Source organism: Musa acuminata, chromosome BXJ3-6, assembly GCF_036884655.1.
Source record: "Musa acuminata AAA Group cultivar baxijiao chromosome BXJ3-6, Cavendish_Baxijiao_AAA, whole genome shotgun sequence".
Classification (NCBI taxonomy): domain Eukaryota; kingdom Viridiplantae; phylum Streptophyta; class Magnoliopsida; order Zingiberales; family Musaceae; genus Musa; species Musa acuminata.
The window spans coordinates 35,676,261-35,691,101 of NC_088354.1; the positions used below are offsets into that span (position 1 = coordinate 35,676,261).

The 14,841-nt window shown below is 36.8% G+C and overlaps 2 protein-coding genes across 3 annotated transcripts; one reads left to right on the forward strand and one right to left on the reverse strand.

The window, feature by feature from the left end:
• Window positions 1-652: 652 nt before the first annotated feature.
• On the reverse strand, window positions 653-11,838 carry LOC103989338 (acetolactate synthase small subunit 1, chloroplastic). 2 transcript variants are annotated; one of them, XM_009408150.3, is made up of 12 exons: window positions 11,525-11,794; window positions 10,768-10,981; window positions 10,289-10,372; window positions 9,735-9,803; window positions 9,541-9,624; window positions 9,251-9,406; window positions 7,110-7,196; window positions 5,862-5,966; window positions 5,659-5,781; window positions 5,418-5,570; window positions 2,166-2,231; window positions 653-983 (listed from the first exon to the last, which is right to left on the reverse strand). In XM_009408150.3, the coding sequence occupies exons 1-12, from the start codon at window positions 11,761-11,763 to the stop codon at window positions 900-902; spliced, it is 1,464 nt and encodes a 487-aa protein (XP_009406425.2). In that variant the 5' UTR covers window positions 11,764-11,794; the 3' UTR covers window positions 653-899. The 2 variants fall into 2 exon arrangements, 1 of the variants encoding a protein (XP_009406425.2); XR_010496970.1 differs by lacking the exon at window positions 653-983 and adding an exon at window positions 4,154-4,243 and having other exon boundaries at window positions 2,175-2,231; window positions 11,525-11,838.
• A 1,886-nt stretch (window positions 11,839-13,724) lies between these two features.
• On the forward strand, window positions 13,725-14,427 carry LOC135640406 (light-regulated protein, chloroplastic-like). Its single transcript, XM_065154799.1, has 3 exons — window positions 13,725-13,933; window positions 14,015-14,179; window positions 14,267-14,427. Exons 1-3 carry the CDS (start codon window positions 13,770-13,772, stop codon window positions 14,340-14,342), a joined length of 405 nt encoding a protein of 134 aa, XP_065010871.1. The 5' UTR covers window positions 13,725-13,769; the 3' UTR covers window positions 14,343-14,427.
• The last annotated feature ends 414 nt before the right edge of the window (window positions 14,428-14,841 follow it).

The window sequence follows — 14,841 nt, forward strand, 5'->3', positions numbered from 1 at the left end:
GGACGCTCTTCGATGTCCGGACTACAAGTCACAGCTTGAATCTGAGCTCCATTGCGCAGCTTTAGAGAGAGAAGCGAAAAAGACGACTATCGACTAGATGGAGTGCAAAGAGCACCCTAGTAGAAGATTAGCCTTGGATCAATGACAGAGTTACCTCCATTGCGATCTGGATAGGTAAGATTCAAGTTATGAGAATAACCAACCTTCCTAAACCCTTTTTAAGGTAAGAAATTATCGATTGGAACCTCACTTCTCCAAATCGAGACCATATGTGTAGCACATGTTCAAGTAACCAAGTGTCTCTTATAGTTTGTTTATCTATTCATTGGTTTATTGGATATCAAGTGTTTATGAAACAAACATCATGCGTCTGAACTTGGAACTCTGGGCAGGAAACAGAGTCAATAGATTTCAACTCTAACATATTGCTTAGAAAAACCACAGCTGCTACACCTTTCAGTTTCTGTGAGAATCTTCTTTTCTTTTTTACTTGTTCATGAAATGTGAAAATAATTTATGAATGAGCAAAGCAAAAGATGAACTTTGGAATGATCCTTGTTTAAATTTGCGTTTAAATCTGCGTTGGAAAGATCACATCACAATCTGCGTTTAAATCTCAATATGAATTCATGAACAAAAGAGGAAGAGAGAGTGCAACGAAAAAAAGTCCATTTAACTCTCATTCATCAATGTCAACTAAGGTGGAGAACAAGATAATTTTATGATAGATTACATCTATAGGAGCTAATCACAACAATTTGTGATAAAACATGGAATAACTGATACATGTTTGTTCTGCACTAATTCAAAATTTTTGTAGAAACTAGTAAAAGCAAACAAAACGCCGCGAAGCATCTGCAGATGCGAGTTCTATTCCTAGGGCTTTTTGCCATCTCGAATTAAAATGGAAGGGAGTAACCGCGTAGGTACTTCGAGTCCACCCCCGACTCTCTAACCAAAGCAACTCGCCCAGTTCGTGCCACCTGCAGAGATTTGAGACATTTTTCATGTCAAGATGCTTGTGTATAGAATGATTAGGTGTTATTGTTAAGAAACTATGGAAGTGGAGCACCAAATAGGTTCTTAATAGTATCCAAAGGCACCATCAGAGTGTGAAAGATGATTATATAGAAATCCAGATGGCTCGAGGACTTGAAACACCACAAGATTATTAACAGAAACTCTAGATTCCTCTTAATATCAAAGATTTAGGCAATTTAAGAAAAGTGAGAAACCTCACTATTGATGGTGCAACATACAGTACTTCTCCTGAGGCTAATTGTATAATACAAGAAAAGGTGATCAAGGCTGTAGAGAAGATCTACAATAGAAGGAAGAATATACAGGTGTGGGTTACACCAAAAGCTAGGGGAAATCCCAACATTTAGTTGGATGCATTCAGACAGAAGAAAAGGAGTAAACTAGGCATGAAAGAAGACCGCAATAGATGAATCTAGAACATGTTGGATTGGCCATGAGTCAGTGACTTAGGCATGTGACTTCCAGGCCTTGCTACTAGTGATTTCTTTAGTGCTGTAAGGACATTGGCCAACTGTGTCATGAAGAGAGAGAGAGAGAGAGAGAGAGAGAGACTGTCAAGCTAGCCACTACTGAGATATTTGGAATCCTATGGATCATCACCTGAACACTGTCACTTTGCTATTTGTCCAGGGCAGTTCCGTAGGAAGACCAAGGTCTTGAGACCAACACAATGTTACACTGGGAACATTGTGCTCAATCTACATCAAGCTAACAGATGCTATAAAGCCTGGCATTACATGCTGAGCAGATTTATCTTGCAATCTGTTTGCTGGACATTACTAACATTAGCCCCAATACTTGTCCTAATCGATGTGCATTAATTTGTTCAGTTGATCCAAAGCATCATGACTTAGACTTTGTTCACTACTAATTTTTCACTTGTAGGTCATACAACATCAAGCAGCTGACAAAAAAAATAAGACAGCAAGTATTTGTCAAGGAAAAAACATCTGGAAACATCAAAGTTGCCATGACAAGCTTCCCTGCAATGTTTGTGAAAGTATTATCTCTGTGCTTTATATAAGGTGATAGTGAAATGTTCATAAGACTAAATAAGTCAGGTTAAAGGCTCCAAACCAAGATAGCAGAAACTCTTGATCCTACGATAATGATTAGAAACAAACCTCACAGATGCCATATGGCTCCAATAACCTTTGCAGTGCAACCATCTTGTCCAAATCTCCCGTAAGCTGAATGCAGATATTGTCAGATCAATTTGCAGAACACTCAGCATAATATAAGCAAACAAAGGAAAAAAGCATTGGCGTCCACAAGAAATAAACTCCAAGAGTTGGACAACCTTGTTAAGAGTACAGGGAAACCATTTCAAATTCCACAACATGGTATCCATTTTGAAACTAGTAAAATGACATGGTAAAAGTAAATAGCAGAATTCTGGGACAAATGAAGACTGACATTGTGATCAATGTGCTGAATGACAAACTTTCTGTTCCTTATTTCAGAAGGTTCTTTAATAGTTAGGAGTTTCCAATAGCTTGAATAAACAAGATTTCAGAAGCACTATACAGATAAAAGTTTCATAAAAAAGCTCCTGCATAACATGGATAACCCTATGTGATTGAAACATATGTGACCTTTTAATAGCATTTAGATAGAAGAGTTGACAGTCGACTTCCATTATCCATAGAGAGATCCCAAGACAAATCACTTCTCCTTTAACCTTGTTAGTTGTTCCACATTTTAGCTAGAAATACCTTTATCAGTAACTCTGCACTAATTCTTTCTGCATATTTTCCCACAAGAGATAACATTTATTTTCTTAGAACAAAGGTATGAGAACTTTTTCTTTTTCTTTTTTTGAAGTAGGGTAAAAAGTTGAGATTTGAGATTGATTTATCAAGGACAAAAGAACATTAATCAGCTAAACAAGAAATGAATTCATGAACATGAAGGAATGTGAAACCATCAATAGGAAAACAAATTAAAACAATCAATTGATATTTAAATTAAACATATTAATAATAAGTTTGCAGCTGAGTGGTAACTACAAGTTGGAGGATATGCACCACACTTGAAATAAATTACTGCATGGGTTCTCTTGCAGACCACATCATACTGTAGTTTCAAGTGAAACCGGTCCATTTTCTCATCATGCAGTATGGAGGATAAGCACCTCACCTAAAGAAAATCACTGTACAGTATCTCTTACAGACTGTATCATTCAGCAATATGCATGAAGCTGAACCACTTTATCACAAAGTTCACAACAATCTTTCTGTCTGGATGTTTGAAGAAGTTGTTGTACATGCATTATAACACTGTTTTGTACGAGCATTACATAATTAAGGGCCAAGAAAGCGAGTAGGGACCTATAGATGATATGAACATGTACTATAGAGTATAGATATTGTGTGAAATTAGTGGTACAAGGAGAGAGAAAAAGTCCTAAAAGGAATTTTCTGAAAACTATAAATAAAGATTTAAATATTCTTAACTTAACTAAAAATATGATTTTCTATGCAGTTCAATGGCGGCAAAAGATCCAAGTAGTTGACCCACATAGTTTGAGTCCTTTGGGACACTATGGCTTTGTTCTTATTATTGTTGTTATAATTATTATCGAAAGTAAGCGAGGAGGTTGATGCTGATCCATTTGACTATAGCTGAAAACCAGGCTGATCCATAGCTTGATGAAACAGATTTATCAAATTTATCAAAGTTTATTTCTGAACAAATCAAGGAAGACTGATAGGACAATGCGGCTTGATCAGAGGATAAAAATACTATATCAAAGAATCAAATGTTAGGATATGGTCAGGGGCCACAGGGCACAAGTCAGTACTATATACTCTATAGGTCATGCAACAGAAAGTCAGTCTTGGTCATCCTTGTAGTGTGTTAAGGCCAAGAGCAGCTCATTACAATCAGATGAATCATTAGTAACCGTTGATGAGCAAGAGTTTGAGAAGGATGACAAGATTTTTCTCCCTCTAATGCCAAACTCCATGAACAATGAAAACAATACGGACAATAATGATGATGATGAACATAAATCATATGTCCTTGCAGCACAGAGAGATGGACAATGGACAAAGGAGTAAGAATTTACACTAAGACAGATCATGAAGCTAGATCCACCATAAAAACTTACGAGGGCAAAGTCACAGACAAAGAGAAGCACTCGAGTTCATGTCAAGACAGAAGTCCCTCCAAATCATGTCTTCCTGCCAATATGAATTTCCTAGACATGATATGAACAATTGGTTTCAGTTTGCTGAATTTGAGGTTCATAGGGCTCACAAAATGTATGTTGTAGCAGTTCTACAGGCCATCAGTTAATGGTCATAATACACAAAACTAGTTCCGTATTAGCAACCAAACAGCTTTACTTGCTTCAACATACTGACATAGTGGTAACATCAGAACCAAAATTAACGATAAGATGCCATGACTATTACTAGTTTAATTGATGGTGGCACACAATCTATCAATATCAAATGTTGTGAGAGCAGTACCATTCATTGGTTCTACAAAATTATAATACTGATTTTCAACCATGTGACTTTGTGGACCTAGACCCACCTCCCAAGGCAGTATAGCATTTGTTTTGGTGGTAGTAGGGATGACTAATAATAAGGTATGGCTTATATCACATATAACTCATGCATTTAAAGGTTTTCAACTTATATATTATGTATGGGTAAAAATAGGTAAAATAATTATTATAATAATCATAATAGGTCTTAAACACATATCTTGAGTTATTATTGAGATCAACATACATTAAAACAGGGCTTGGAGGGGGATGCATTTAGAACCACCAGTCCAATGTTGACATCTAGTGACCCATATCAACACTCTGTATGGGTCAGTAGACTCAGTCGTCAGTACCATTACCATATTGGACCCTACCCCAGACCAGTAACAAAACTGGATGAGATTTGTAACCAAGCTGCAAACATCCTGATTTCATGGTATAATAAACCAAAACAAAGTTCAGGAAACTATTAGTTATTTATAAAGGTCAAGCAAATATGATTTTGAAACTACTAATAAAACTGAGCAAAAAGTGCATTACACATGAAACCTACTAGGTCACCTACAATAACTCAAAAAATCAAGAGAGTAGTGAATCGAGCTTCAAAACAACCGCTGATTGGGACTCGTTGAGATGATATCAGTGTTTTGCACAAGAATACCATCATAAACAGAGACATGAAGGATTCAAATTGATAGTCTACCACCAAGTTGAGAGTGGTATATTTTTATTGAATCTTCTCAAAGTTGACATATACAAGAATCATCTTACCCCTTAAAATGTATCACATCTTAATAAGAATAAGCAATTAATATTAAAAGTCATCATCAGAATTGGACAATTCTGTCAACCTACAGAAATGTATCTGAAACCTTACCTGAAGTGTAACTGTATGATCAGAAACATCTACAGCTTTGGCTCTGAAAATGTCAGCTATATCTAGGATGTCCCTCCTAGCAGTAGTATTTACAGCAACCTTTATAAGCATAAGTTCTCTTTCAGCAAAAGGCAAATGAGTTATATCTTGAACCTGAGAAATCCGTATGACTTGCTTTTAGATATGTAATTGCCTATTGGTCCAAACATATCAATTATATGAATATGTTTATGCAATATACCTCATGAACATCAATAAGCTTGTAAAGCTGCTGTACTAACTTGCCAATAGATCCATCAGTTCCAGGAACAACAGTAGTGATACGAGAAATGCCTTCCTTTTCAGCTGGACCAACAGCAAGACTCTGTGGAACCAAGGAACTATTAAGAAAATGAACCAACTTCTTTTACTGACAAAAAAAATGAAGATTTGAACAGAAGAAACCTGAATATTATAGCCTCTGCGAGCAAACACCCCAGTTACCAAGTTAAGAACACCAGGAAAATCATTTACAAGGATGGATAAAGTATGTGAACAGAGACCGCTTGGCTGGCTCAAGACAAATCATTAATAGTTAGAATCTGCAAACTGCAATTGAAACAACTAGAGACCAAGATTCTACAAATAACCATCCCAAAATAACCATAAGAATGATGCTAGTCAGTTACCATGATCAAGCATCAAAATCACACATATCCAAGAGTGAAAATTGACAAGAAAAAAGGGCAACACTGGAATAAATAAGGGAAGCAATTTATAATGATAATCCTGTGGAGAATATCAACAAAAAAAGGGTGTTTCGCTTTTATAAGGAGTTGACAAGCCACCAACAAAACTCTTATTGTTGCTATCATGATTAATCAGACTAATTGTTAGAATGCAAAATTTTGAGTGGTTTCCAGAAACCTAGAGATCCACAAAAATAGACATAATAAAGCAAACTGATATACATGCAATATAACTTCTCCAAGGTGGTCCAGCTACTGAATTTCTTTTTATGAGAAATAAGTAAAAATATTTGCAAAATTCTGATAAATTAATGAACTAATTTATCAATAGTTCTAATTCTCAGTCACCTTTTCCACTGAATCAATGGAATTTCAACCTTCTAAATAACAAAAAAGAAAAAAATCTAAATAAAAATTTGGTGAATTATGATACAACACCATAATAATCAGATCATGACAAAGTACAAACTAAGGAGTGTTAAGCCACATGCCAACAATGTGCCTGCCCGAGTTGGTTCCACAACCCACTTGCCATGCGAGACACCGTGCAGCTGCATCCTGGCCTAATATCAGCGAACACACCCACTTGATAACTGGCAGGAACATAGGCACACAATACAACGTGAAGGTATCTTGCCCAAAAGATGTGTCATGCAACATCGTGGGCATTGGAATACTAGTGAGAAAAAGATTGTGAACTCTCCTACCTCAAAATAGATGCAGCAGTAGCCACATGAAAGCAGCCTGTGCCAGCATATAAAACTTCAAGTATGCCAGATGCTAATGATAAAATTTATGTGATTCTATAATTAATCATTTGTGATCAAAATCATGAAATCCATTAACCTGTATCCAATGACACAATTATGCATACATCTCTATTATTTCTTCTTATTCATAAGTTTCCTAGAAGATTAACATAAGTCCATGCTGTAATGATTAGGAGAAAAGATGAGACACTCACATCTTCATCATCGAGGATGCCCCAATGTGCATCGAGAACTTGATTTACCAAAAAACCTTCATATGGTTCCACTGGATAAACGTCTCCCTACACAAAATCCAAAACAATAGAAAAAATAATAAATAAATGAGAAGCAAGCAATTTAGCCCAGAAAATGAATATACATAGAAAAAGATAGAAATTTGATTGTGATTTGATGTCATATTTGTACAAATATGTAACGTGTGTCTCCAATTGCACAGATCATATATCAAGAGATGGAGCAATATCCTTGTTGAAACATACTTTTCTAGCAATTTTAATTGCAACTGTTGTTAGATGCCGAGGTAATAAACCCACAAAGCACACAATTTTTGTGAGTAAAGCAAAACATTTAAATCATTAGCAAAGATTATAGTTGATGCTTTGTCAATTTAAAAAAAATGAAGATAACTGTTGGAGGATGTCATTAGCAATACTCTATATTAGGAAGCTACATATCAGCTAGGTTTAGGGCTTATACATAGTAATATACATTTTTACGCCTATGCATAATCGCATATATGTGCACATGCATGCACATATGAGGAACCTTGCTAGAAATTGGACTATTGGAGACACATTTCAATACATAGAAAAAGAAGAATAATAAAAGAAATTTTCAATTTTGTTCCTTTCTTCTTTTGTAATTTGAAATTTTTGCAATCTTAATAAGTTATAATATCCAAGATTTCTAAAACTAGTCCAACCAAAAATCAGTAGCAGGCCATATAGCTTGTAACTAGTCAATGTTTAATTGTTTTATTTTCTTTAACGAAATTGGATTGCATAGATTAGTATATCATTTGGTATACCAGTACTTTGATGATCCAACGAACTATCAGAATAGGTATTTGACCAAGATTTTAAACTTGATGATATCTACATGTAAAAGAGACAATTTCTAGATCACAAAGTTTGTGTCAAGATGTACACTCTTGGCATGTCATGAATAAAAATCAACAGTTAGAGATTTTAAGTCCATGTTTATGGACCTCTAGAACTAGCATTGGATCCAGCAAATTTTAGTAGACAGTCAACTTATGATATCTTCAGAAAATGTATAAACACTTTTCTATAAGCCAAATGGTAATTCTAAAGGGACTCATGAAGCATAAAAACTCAAATATGCAAATAATAAGTCAATGGCATTTGTTCTTCTAGTTTCATCAAGGTTCACTTCCCTATCCTCCTCTAGAACTTTTCCATTGAGAAAACTAGTATTATTTAGAGGAGGATATACATCAGGAGTCTTGTCTTCTATTCTACCCCATAGTTCGTCACATGCTAATGGAAACTATTTTGATGATGACACCATTGCTCAAATGGTGGTAGATAGATCCGCTTGTAAATTTGCTTTTGATCATGGTAGTCATGTAGTAGTATGTGACACACAGCTTGCTGTCAGCAGCATGGAGAAAATGGCAAAAAAATTGACAGAAAAATAGAGTAAAACAAAAAGAAGTCTTTAACTCCAGCTTAAGATGTAGGCATGGTAGTAATGTAAGATATAGAGTCATCAAGCTAGTAATGTAACATGCTGTGATGGCAATTTGCATGATGGTCCACACATCCGGAATGCAATTCTTGAACTTCACACCAACTACCCATTTCATTAACACATAAGTCCCACAAATGAGAAAGCAATCAACAATACTGAAAAGTGGTCATTATGCATTAAACTTTGGTCATACACATCATTGTATCTGGCTGAAAGTGTACACTCCAATTCTGTATCCACTTCCCTTTAGATTGGACTATAAAATACTAGTCAATGTCTATCCCATGATATTCAAATAAATTATCTGGCCACTGTAAACCCTATCTAAAATTTCAAAAAGTTGTCTTTTATGTATAGACTCAAAATCTGTGGACCAGTTTTTCCCATTTATTTGATCTCTTTAGCTTAATTTATTTACAAGTGATTAAAAGAGTTCCAGTGTCATGAATGAATTTCCAAAAATATATCATTCCCTATGGAATGGAGGCTTCTTGTTTGTCAGGTTCATTATTTCCAAATAGTCAATCGTGATAGAGTTCAGATGAAAAAATGATAAAAACCAAGGAATTTGCCTTCTATAATCTATTTTTGATTAAAAAGTGAAAAAATCACAGTCACGTACTCCAGAAGATTGCTCCAAGTTGCCATTAAATCTTGTATTTGTTGTGGACGTAAACAGAGGATTTGAAGGAATTGTGCCTTCAAGGTCTGGATATGAAGCAGCAGAGAACCTCCAGAAAGGAGCTGTTTGTCCCATCTTTTCACGCCTCAATGCAATCTGCAGCATAAAATATTCAGAATCCAATATTGGAGAGTATTTGTTGCTGCACAATTGAAAGAGGAGATTGATGGACAAATATATGTATATATGTAGAGAGAGAGGTCCATTCATCCAGTCCATATAGTGATGACCTTGCCAGTTCTAGCAATTTCTTTGATTCCAAACTTGCTCAGATTTCTCTGAACTGCAACCATTTTCCCAGGATCTCCTGTTACCTGCATACTTGTAAATTAATCACAGATAAGACTTTAAGTAATTATAGAAGTCCCATAAAGACAGCAATATTATATGCAGTCAAATAAAAATAAGGTTAAAAATTCTTGACCTCAATGGTTAGTGAATGTTCTGAAATGTCAACTACTTTTGCTCGGAATACATCAACCAGACCCATAACCTGCAGATTGAAGGTGACAAATATAAGAAACTAAACAATAAACTATACAGTTTGGTACCAATTAAAACTGATTTCACAAACTCCAGATGGCAATTGATATCCTCATTGAACTTGTAACTAGATTAAAAAAAAGCACCAAAATGATCACATTGGTAAAGTAACTTCTAGGCTCCAACACTTTATAGAATCAAGTTAGGTTGATTCCTCAGCCAAAGTAATGCAATAATGATCCAAAATTTAAAGCAAACAAAAAGATATATATATATATATATATATATATATATACATAAGGTACAAATTCTTGCAATCTGAAGATAGTGGTTGGATTGCTTTTACCAAGACCCTCTCCCTCCACCCATTCCTTTCTGAATATGCTATGCACCTTATAGGTCATGTCATCTTACAATATATGCCACAGTTAAGCCTATAAGTTTCTTAGCAGAAGAATTTCTATTAAAGGTGAACAAAAGTTAATAGTGGAATACCTCTGGGCGTTTATCTGGATCCACATTGAGTTTTATAAGCATCAATTCTCGTTCAACTTGTGGCTCTCGTGATAGATCTTCAACCTAGCAATTGAATGAAGTCAAATACCAACACAAACAAAGATAATGACAGGTAAAAAGGGGACCCCTTGACAGATGTTCACCCTAGTAATTACAAGAAGTCATATATCAAAACATTTTTCCCTTTTTGGATAAATAACTGAGAGGATGAACAAATACATTATAGCTCAGAACACTTTCCGCCTTCAGTTAGTAATGCACCGAATATGAAATAATATCATTGGCTTGTTCAAATAATCTACCCCAACAACAGATCTGGCAGCATACAAATAAAACCAAATTTGAAAAAGAAAGTATTGGTCCATGAGTTGTACATGGTAAATATCAAAAATATCTGACAAGAAACTTATTTGAACAAAATGAAATCAAGCATTATAACTGATCCTACAGAAACTTACCTTCAAAACATTTACAAGCTTATTAAGCTGCTCCATGACCTGTTGCAATACTTTATTGGTCCCAGAGACAACTATCGTGAACAATGCTTTGTCCTTATTCAAACCAACTGCAAGGGACTCAATATTGTATCCTCTTCTAGCAAATACCCCAGCAATGCGATTTATCATTCCACTTTCATCTCCAACGAACACAGAGATAGTGTGTCGTCTCACCCTATACTCATACAAGATGGCATTTTATCAATAGTTTCAACCCCTTCTACAAATAAGTGGAAAGTCAGAACAACTCATTTACAGAATTAGAACGGCAAAGTTGCTCTAATACATCAATCTTAAAAAATAATGCTACAAGAGTATCAAATCAGACACGCAAGACGCTAACATCCTCTTTGTAAAAATGCCTGAACATTTAGACCAAACCAACTAAAATCCACACTAGTACAATAAAATCCATTCTCAAGTGCAAGAATTCTAAAAAATATAGTGATCAGACACGCTGTAACATGTGTGACAAGGCCAATAGGCCCGATGGGGAAGAAAGGCAACATCAATTTCTCCGCTGATCATCAAGACTTCAAAAAATAAGTGCAAGCATCATGTAAAGACTATAAATCACCTAGAATGCTTGGAAAATGCAAAAAAAAAAAGACAATAATGACAAAAACCGGACAAAACTTAGGAAAGGTGACAACTTTGAATATCCGCATAAACACTAACACACTAACAGCAGTAAACGCAACAAAGGAGGGCCTTTTACTTATTCCTAGGCTTAGTAGCCGGCGAATCGGTCACGGAAGCCACAGCATCACCGCTGTGTTTATCGGCGCCGCACGCGCGGATCTCCAGAGCCCGGTGCTTCTGCCTCGTCGATCCGAGCGCTAACCTGGAGAGATCCGCGGTCCTCGACAGCCCCAGGCCCAAGCCTATCCCGCGGTGGGTCCGAGCGAAGGGTTTCGTCGCCATCGAAGCGGGGGGGTGAGCGGGAGCGGCCGCCATGGCAAAGCCGAGCGAGCGAGGGTGAGGCGACGGTGGAGCTCGGAAGCGGAGACCAGAGACAGGCGGTATAGGGTTTTATTGGATTACGCATTCACCATATTACTCACTTTCCTTAACTAAATGACCGGTAATGGACACAGCGTAGGACTAGATTGTCATGGGCAATTTGGTCATTTTATCGCTGTCGAAATTTTGTGTGGACAAGAAAGAGATATCAGGGGTCACGTGCGGTGGAAATCGAAGGTAAGCAGAAATCTGCCTTTTTGGAATCTTAAAGCATGATTGATGACAGTTAAGGCAGTTGGAATCTGACCTATCCAGGGTGGAATTTGGTGTGCTCCACTGAATCATTTAGGATATGCAATTTTAGCAACCAGAAGCATCTTTCTTGCATGTAATTTATAATTTATTTTATATTTCAATCCACAAAAAAAATCATCTAGCCAAGAAAAACCTAATAGAGAATGAGATGGATGATAATGGTTACATTAGAAAAAAATTATTTAACCTATGTTAATATAAATCATGGATTATGTCTCATCTATTAGCTTATAGCAATTAGTCAGCTTCAAAGGATAATTACTATTAATTTTATTAATTATTGATTTAAAAATACTAAAATTTGTATTAATAATAGAAGATCCATCTAATTCTTATACGGATATTCAAGTCTTCTGACTTGATGTGCAGCTAATCCCATCCGTAAATAATTATTTGTTATTCGAACATCACTACACCAATTACTATATTAGGTTTGATGTCATGTGCCATAACATGGTTAGATAAGATAATTGACTCATTAACTTAATTTATTGGGTCAGATCTATTGGTTAAAATACTTAAGCTTAGGTCAATGATAGTAGACTCATCTATCCCTTGCTGTAATATCCACTTCCTGTAAGAAAAATGTTATAATAGTGAGGAACACATAGTCCTCTTGTTCCTATCCTTTTATCTGTTGCTGACATTGCAGAGAATCTACCAAAATGGTGTGGAAATTTTACTGCATCAAAGGCAGCAGAGATATCAAACACTTGTTCAAGTATTGCTCCATCAACATTACTGCTGACACCTTCATATCATACTGAGGTAATGCTACTATCGACTCCGTGAGATCTTTTGTTCTTCATGTCAGTGACATTTTCGCTGTAAGATGCCGACGTTTAAAGAGCTATTCACCTGAAGATTACAAATTTGATCCTTCCTAACTCCTGTAGTACGACTCAAAACGGCCTTATTAATCTCGAAAGTTCGATGAACTCATCGATAAGGTGGCTGGTCAAAGAGCTACTGATCTTCCAGAACAAGAACAGGAAGATTCAGATATCAAAACATGTTTTTAGAGCCACAACAGGTTGAGCTGGTAATCAGTGTCACAGTTATCCATCAAAGCTTTGTTGGTTTTATGGCGTTTTGGCTACCTAAATGTCAAACAGGAGGAAAGTTTGAGTTAACAAGATATAAACTTATCTGGAGATGACCAGAGAATTGCAGATGTGATTATTGCTGATACATGGCAGTATTTACTTGGAGGAATCAGTAGTTCTTTAGTGACTCCCATATAAGTTATCTCCAAGGATTTATATCTCTGTCTGACACTAATCTCAGTAATCTTTGGATCTATAAATACTAATCTGTACTGACTGAGACAATCGAAAATTGATTGCTCAAGCTCTTCAGAAATTGTTACACCAATTTCTCTTTCCAACAAAAACATCAGTTACCAACATGTGGCAAAGAATCTCTCATCCAAAGAAGAAAAATATCTGAAGATGATCCAAATTACTTAGATAAAAACAGCAACAAATGGTCCAATGAGGTGCTACAATGGAAGAAGAAAGAAGAAAAATCTACATGGTGGTGGGCCTTGACCTTGTCATCTACTGAGGAAGTCATCACCAATGGATCGTGAAGGAACCTTATCCTCATCCTCCTCCCAGTACTGTTAAATGGCTGTGTCTTCTCTCCCTCACCAAGCATAGCAAGCAAACCACCTCCCAATTAAGATGCAGGCAGCAGCAGCTGTGTGTTTCGCTGGTTCATTGCCCCTCAGGAGCACCAAGGCAATCGCGCCCAGGTCATCCAAGCCACGCAGGACCTTCCACAAGTCCAGGGTGGTCGCCGCCACCGCACCAGAGTCCTCGACCATCGATTACAGCTCCTCCACCTCGTGAGTCTCTCTCTCTCCTCGCTTACAAACTCCGTTTTCTTCATCAAGAATTATATAGCTTCGAGCGGTGCTTCCATGCAGTGTGTTTCCGGTGGAGGCTTGTGATGTAGTTGGTGGAGAGGCGTGCAACGCGAAGATGTATCCTGAAGTGAAACTCGCCGCGGCGGCAGCGAGCAGCGCCGACTCCAGGGCGGCTTCGGAGGAGGCCGTCGACAGAGACTACCTCGAGTACAACGATCCCAAAACGTACCATCTTCCGTGCTTTGCCGACCATTAAGATTTTGTTCTTCTGCTGAAACATGCTGATACTAAATGGATTGTGCATGCGCGCAGTGTGTTCCCTGGAGAGGCATGTGATGATCTCGGAGGAGAGTTCTGCGAAGCGGAGTACCAGGATGGTGTTTACTAGGGTTTCTGTAATCGGAATCACAGCATATGAATGTGAAGCTCTGTTAAAAGAGGAACAGAATAAAAGCTCAAACATGTTCATGATATCCACTGTCTGCAGCATTCTTCCAACTAAATATGGCATGCATGGTTGAAATGCTAGAGAAAATAGATCAAATGATGATGATGAAGATGCAAATGGTTGCTCTCCATAATATGTCCACAAGAAAAAGAAAACATAAAAATAAAAATCGAAAAGAAATAATCTGTATGTATGTGGTAAAAATAATATAGAAAAATGGAAGCTTAATTTTATTTGATTGCAACCTAATATTTGATTCAAACATAATCTTTCACTGTACTGCAACACTTTTAGCATACGGATGCCCGCATAGAGACATTGCAGCAAAATCCAAACTCGCACGTCTCTGCCTACAAATGTGTCGGCTCCACGTAACGTCGGTGGGCCCGAATTCCATCTTCGGATATGAGCCGTCCGATCATATGCATATGTGCCATAA

What these genes read in the sequence shown, in the direction of transcription:
- LOC103989338 (XM_009408150.3), bottom strand. Translation starts at nt 11,763, where the DNA reads ATGGCGGCCGCTCCCGCTCACCCCCCCGCTTCGATGGCGACGAAACCC. An exon ending in AGCTTGTAAATGTTTTGAAG is followed by an intron (nt 10,373 to 10,767) that starts GTAAGTTTCTGT and finishes TTCAATTGCTAG; the next exon opens with GTTGAAGATCTATCACGAGA. An exon ending in AACATTCACTAACCATTGAG is followed by an intron (nt 9,625 to 9,734) that starts GTCAAGAATTTT and finishes ACAAGTATGCAG; the next exon opens with GTAACAGGAGATCCTGGGAA.
- LOC135640406 (XM_065154799.1), top strand. Translation starts at nt 13,770, where the DNA reads ATGCAGGCAGCAGCAGCTGTGTGTTTCGCTGGTTCATTGCCCCTCAGG. An exon ending in GATTACAGCTCCTCCACCTC is followed by an intron (nt 13,934 to 14,014) that starts GTGAGTCTCTCT and finishes GCTTCCATGCAG; the next exon opens with TGTGTTTCCGGTGGAGGCTT. An exon ending in GAGTACAACGATCCCAAAAC is followed by an intron (nt 14,180 to 14,266) that starts GTACCATCTTCC and finishes GCATGCGCGCAG; the next exon opens with TGTGTTCCCTGGAGAGGCAT.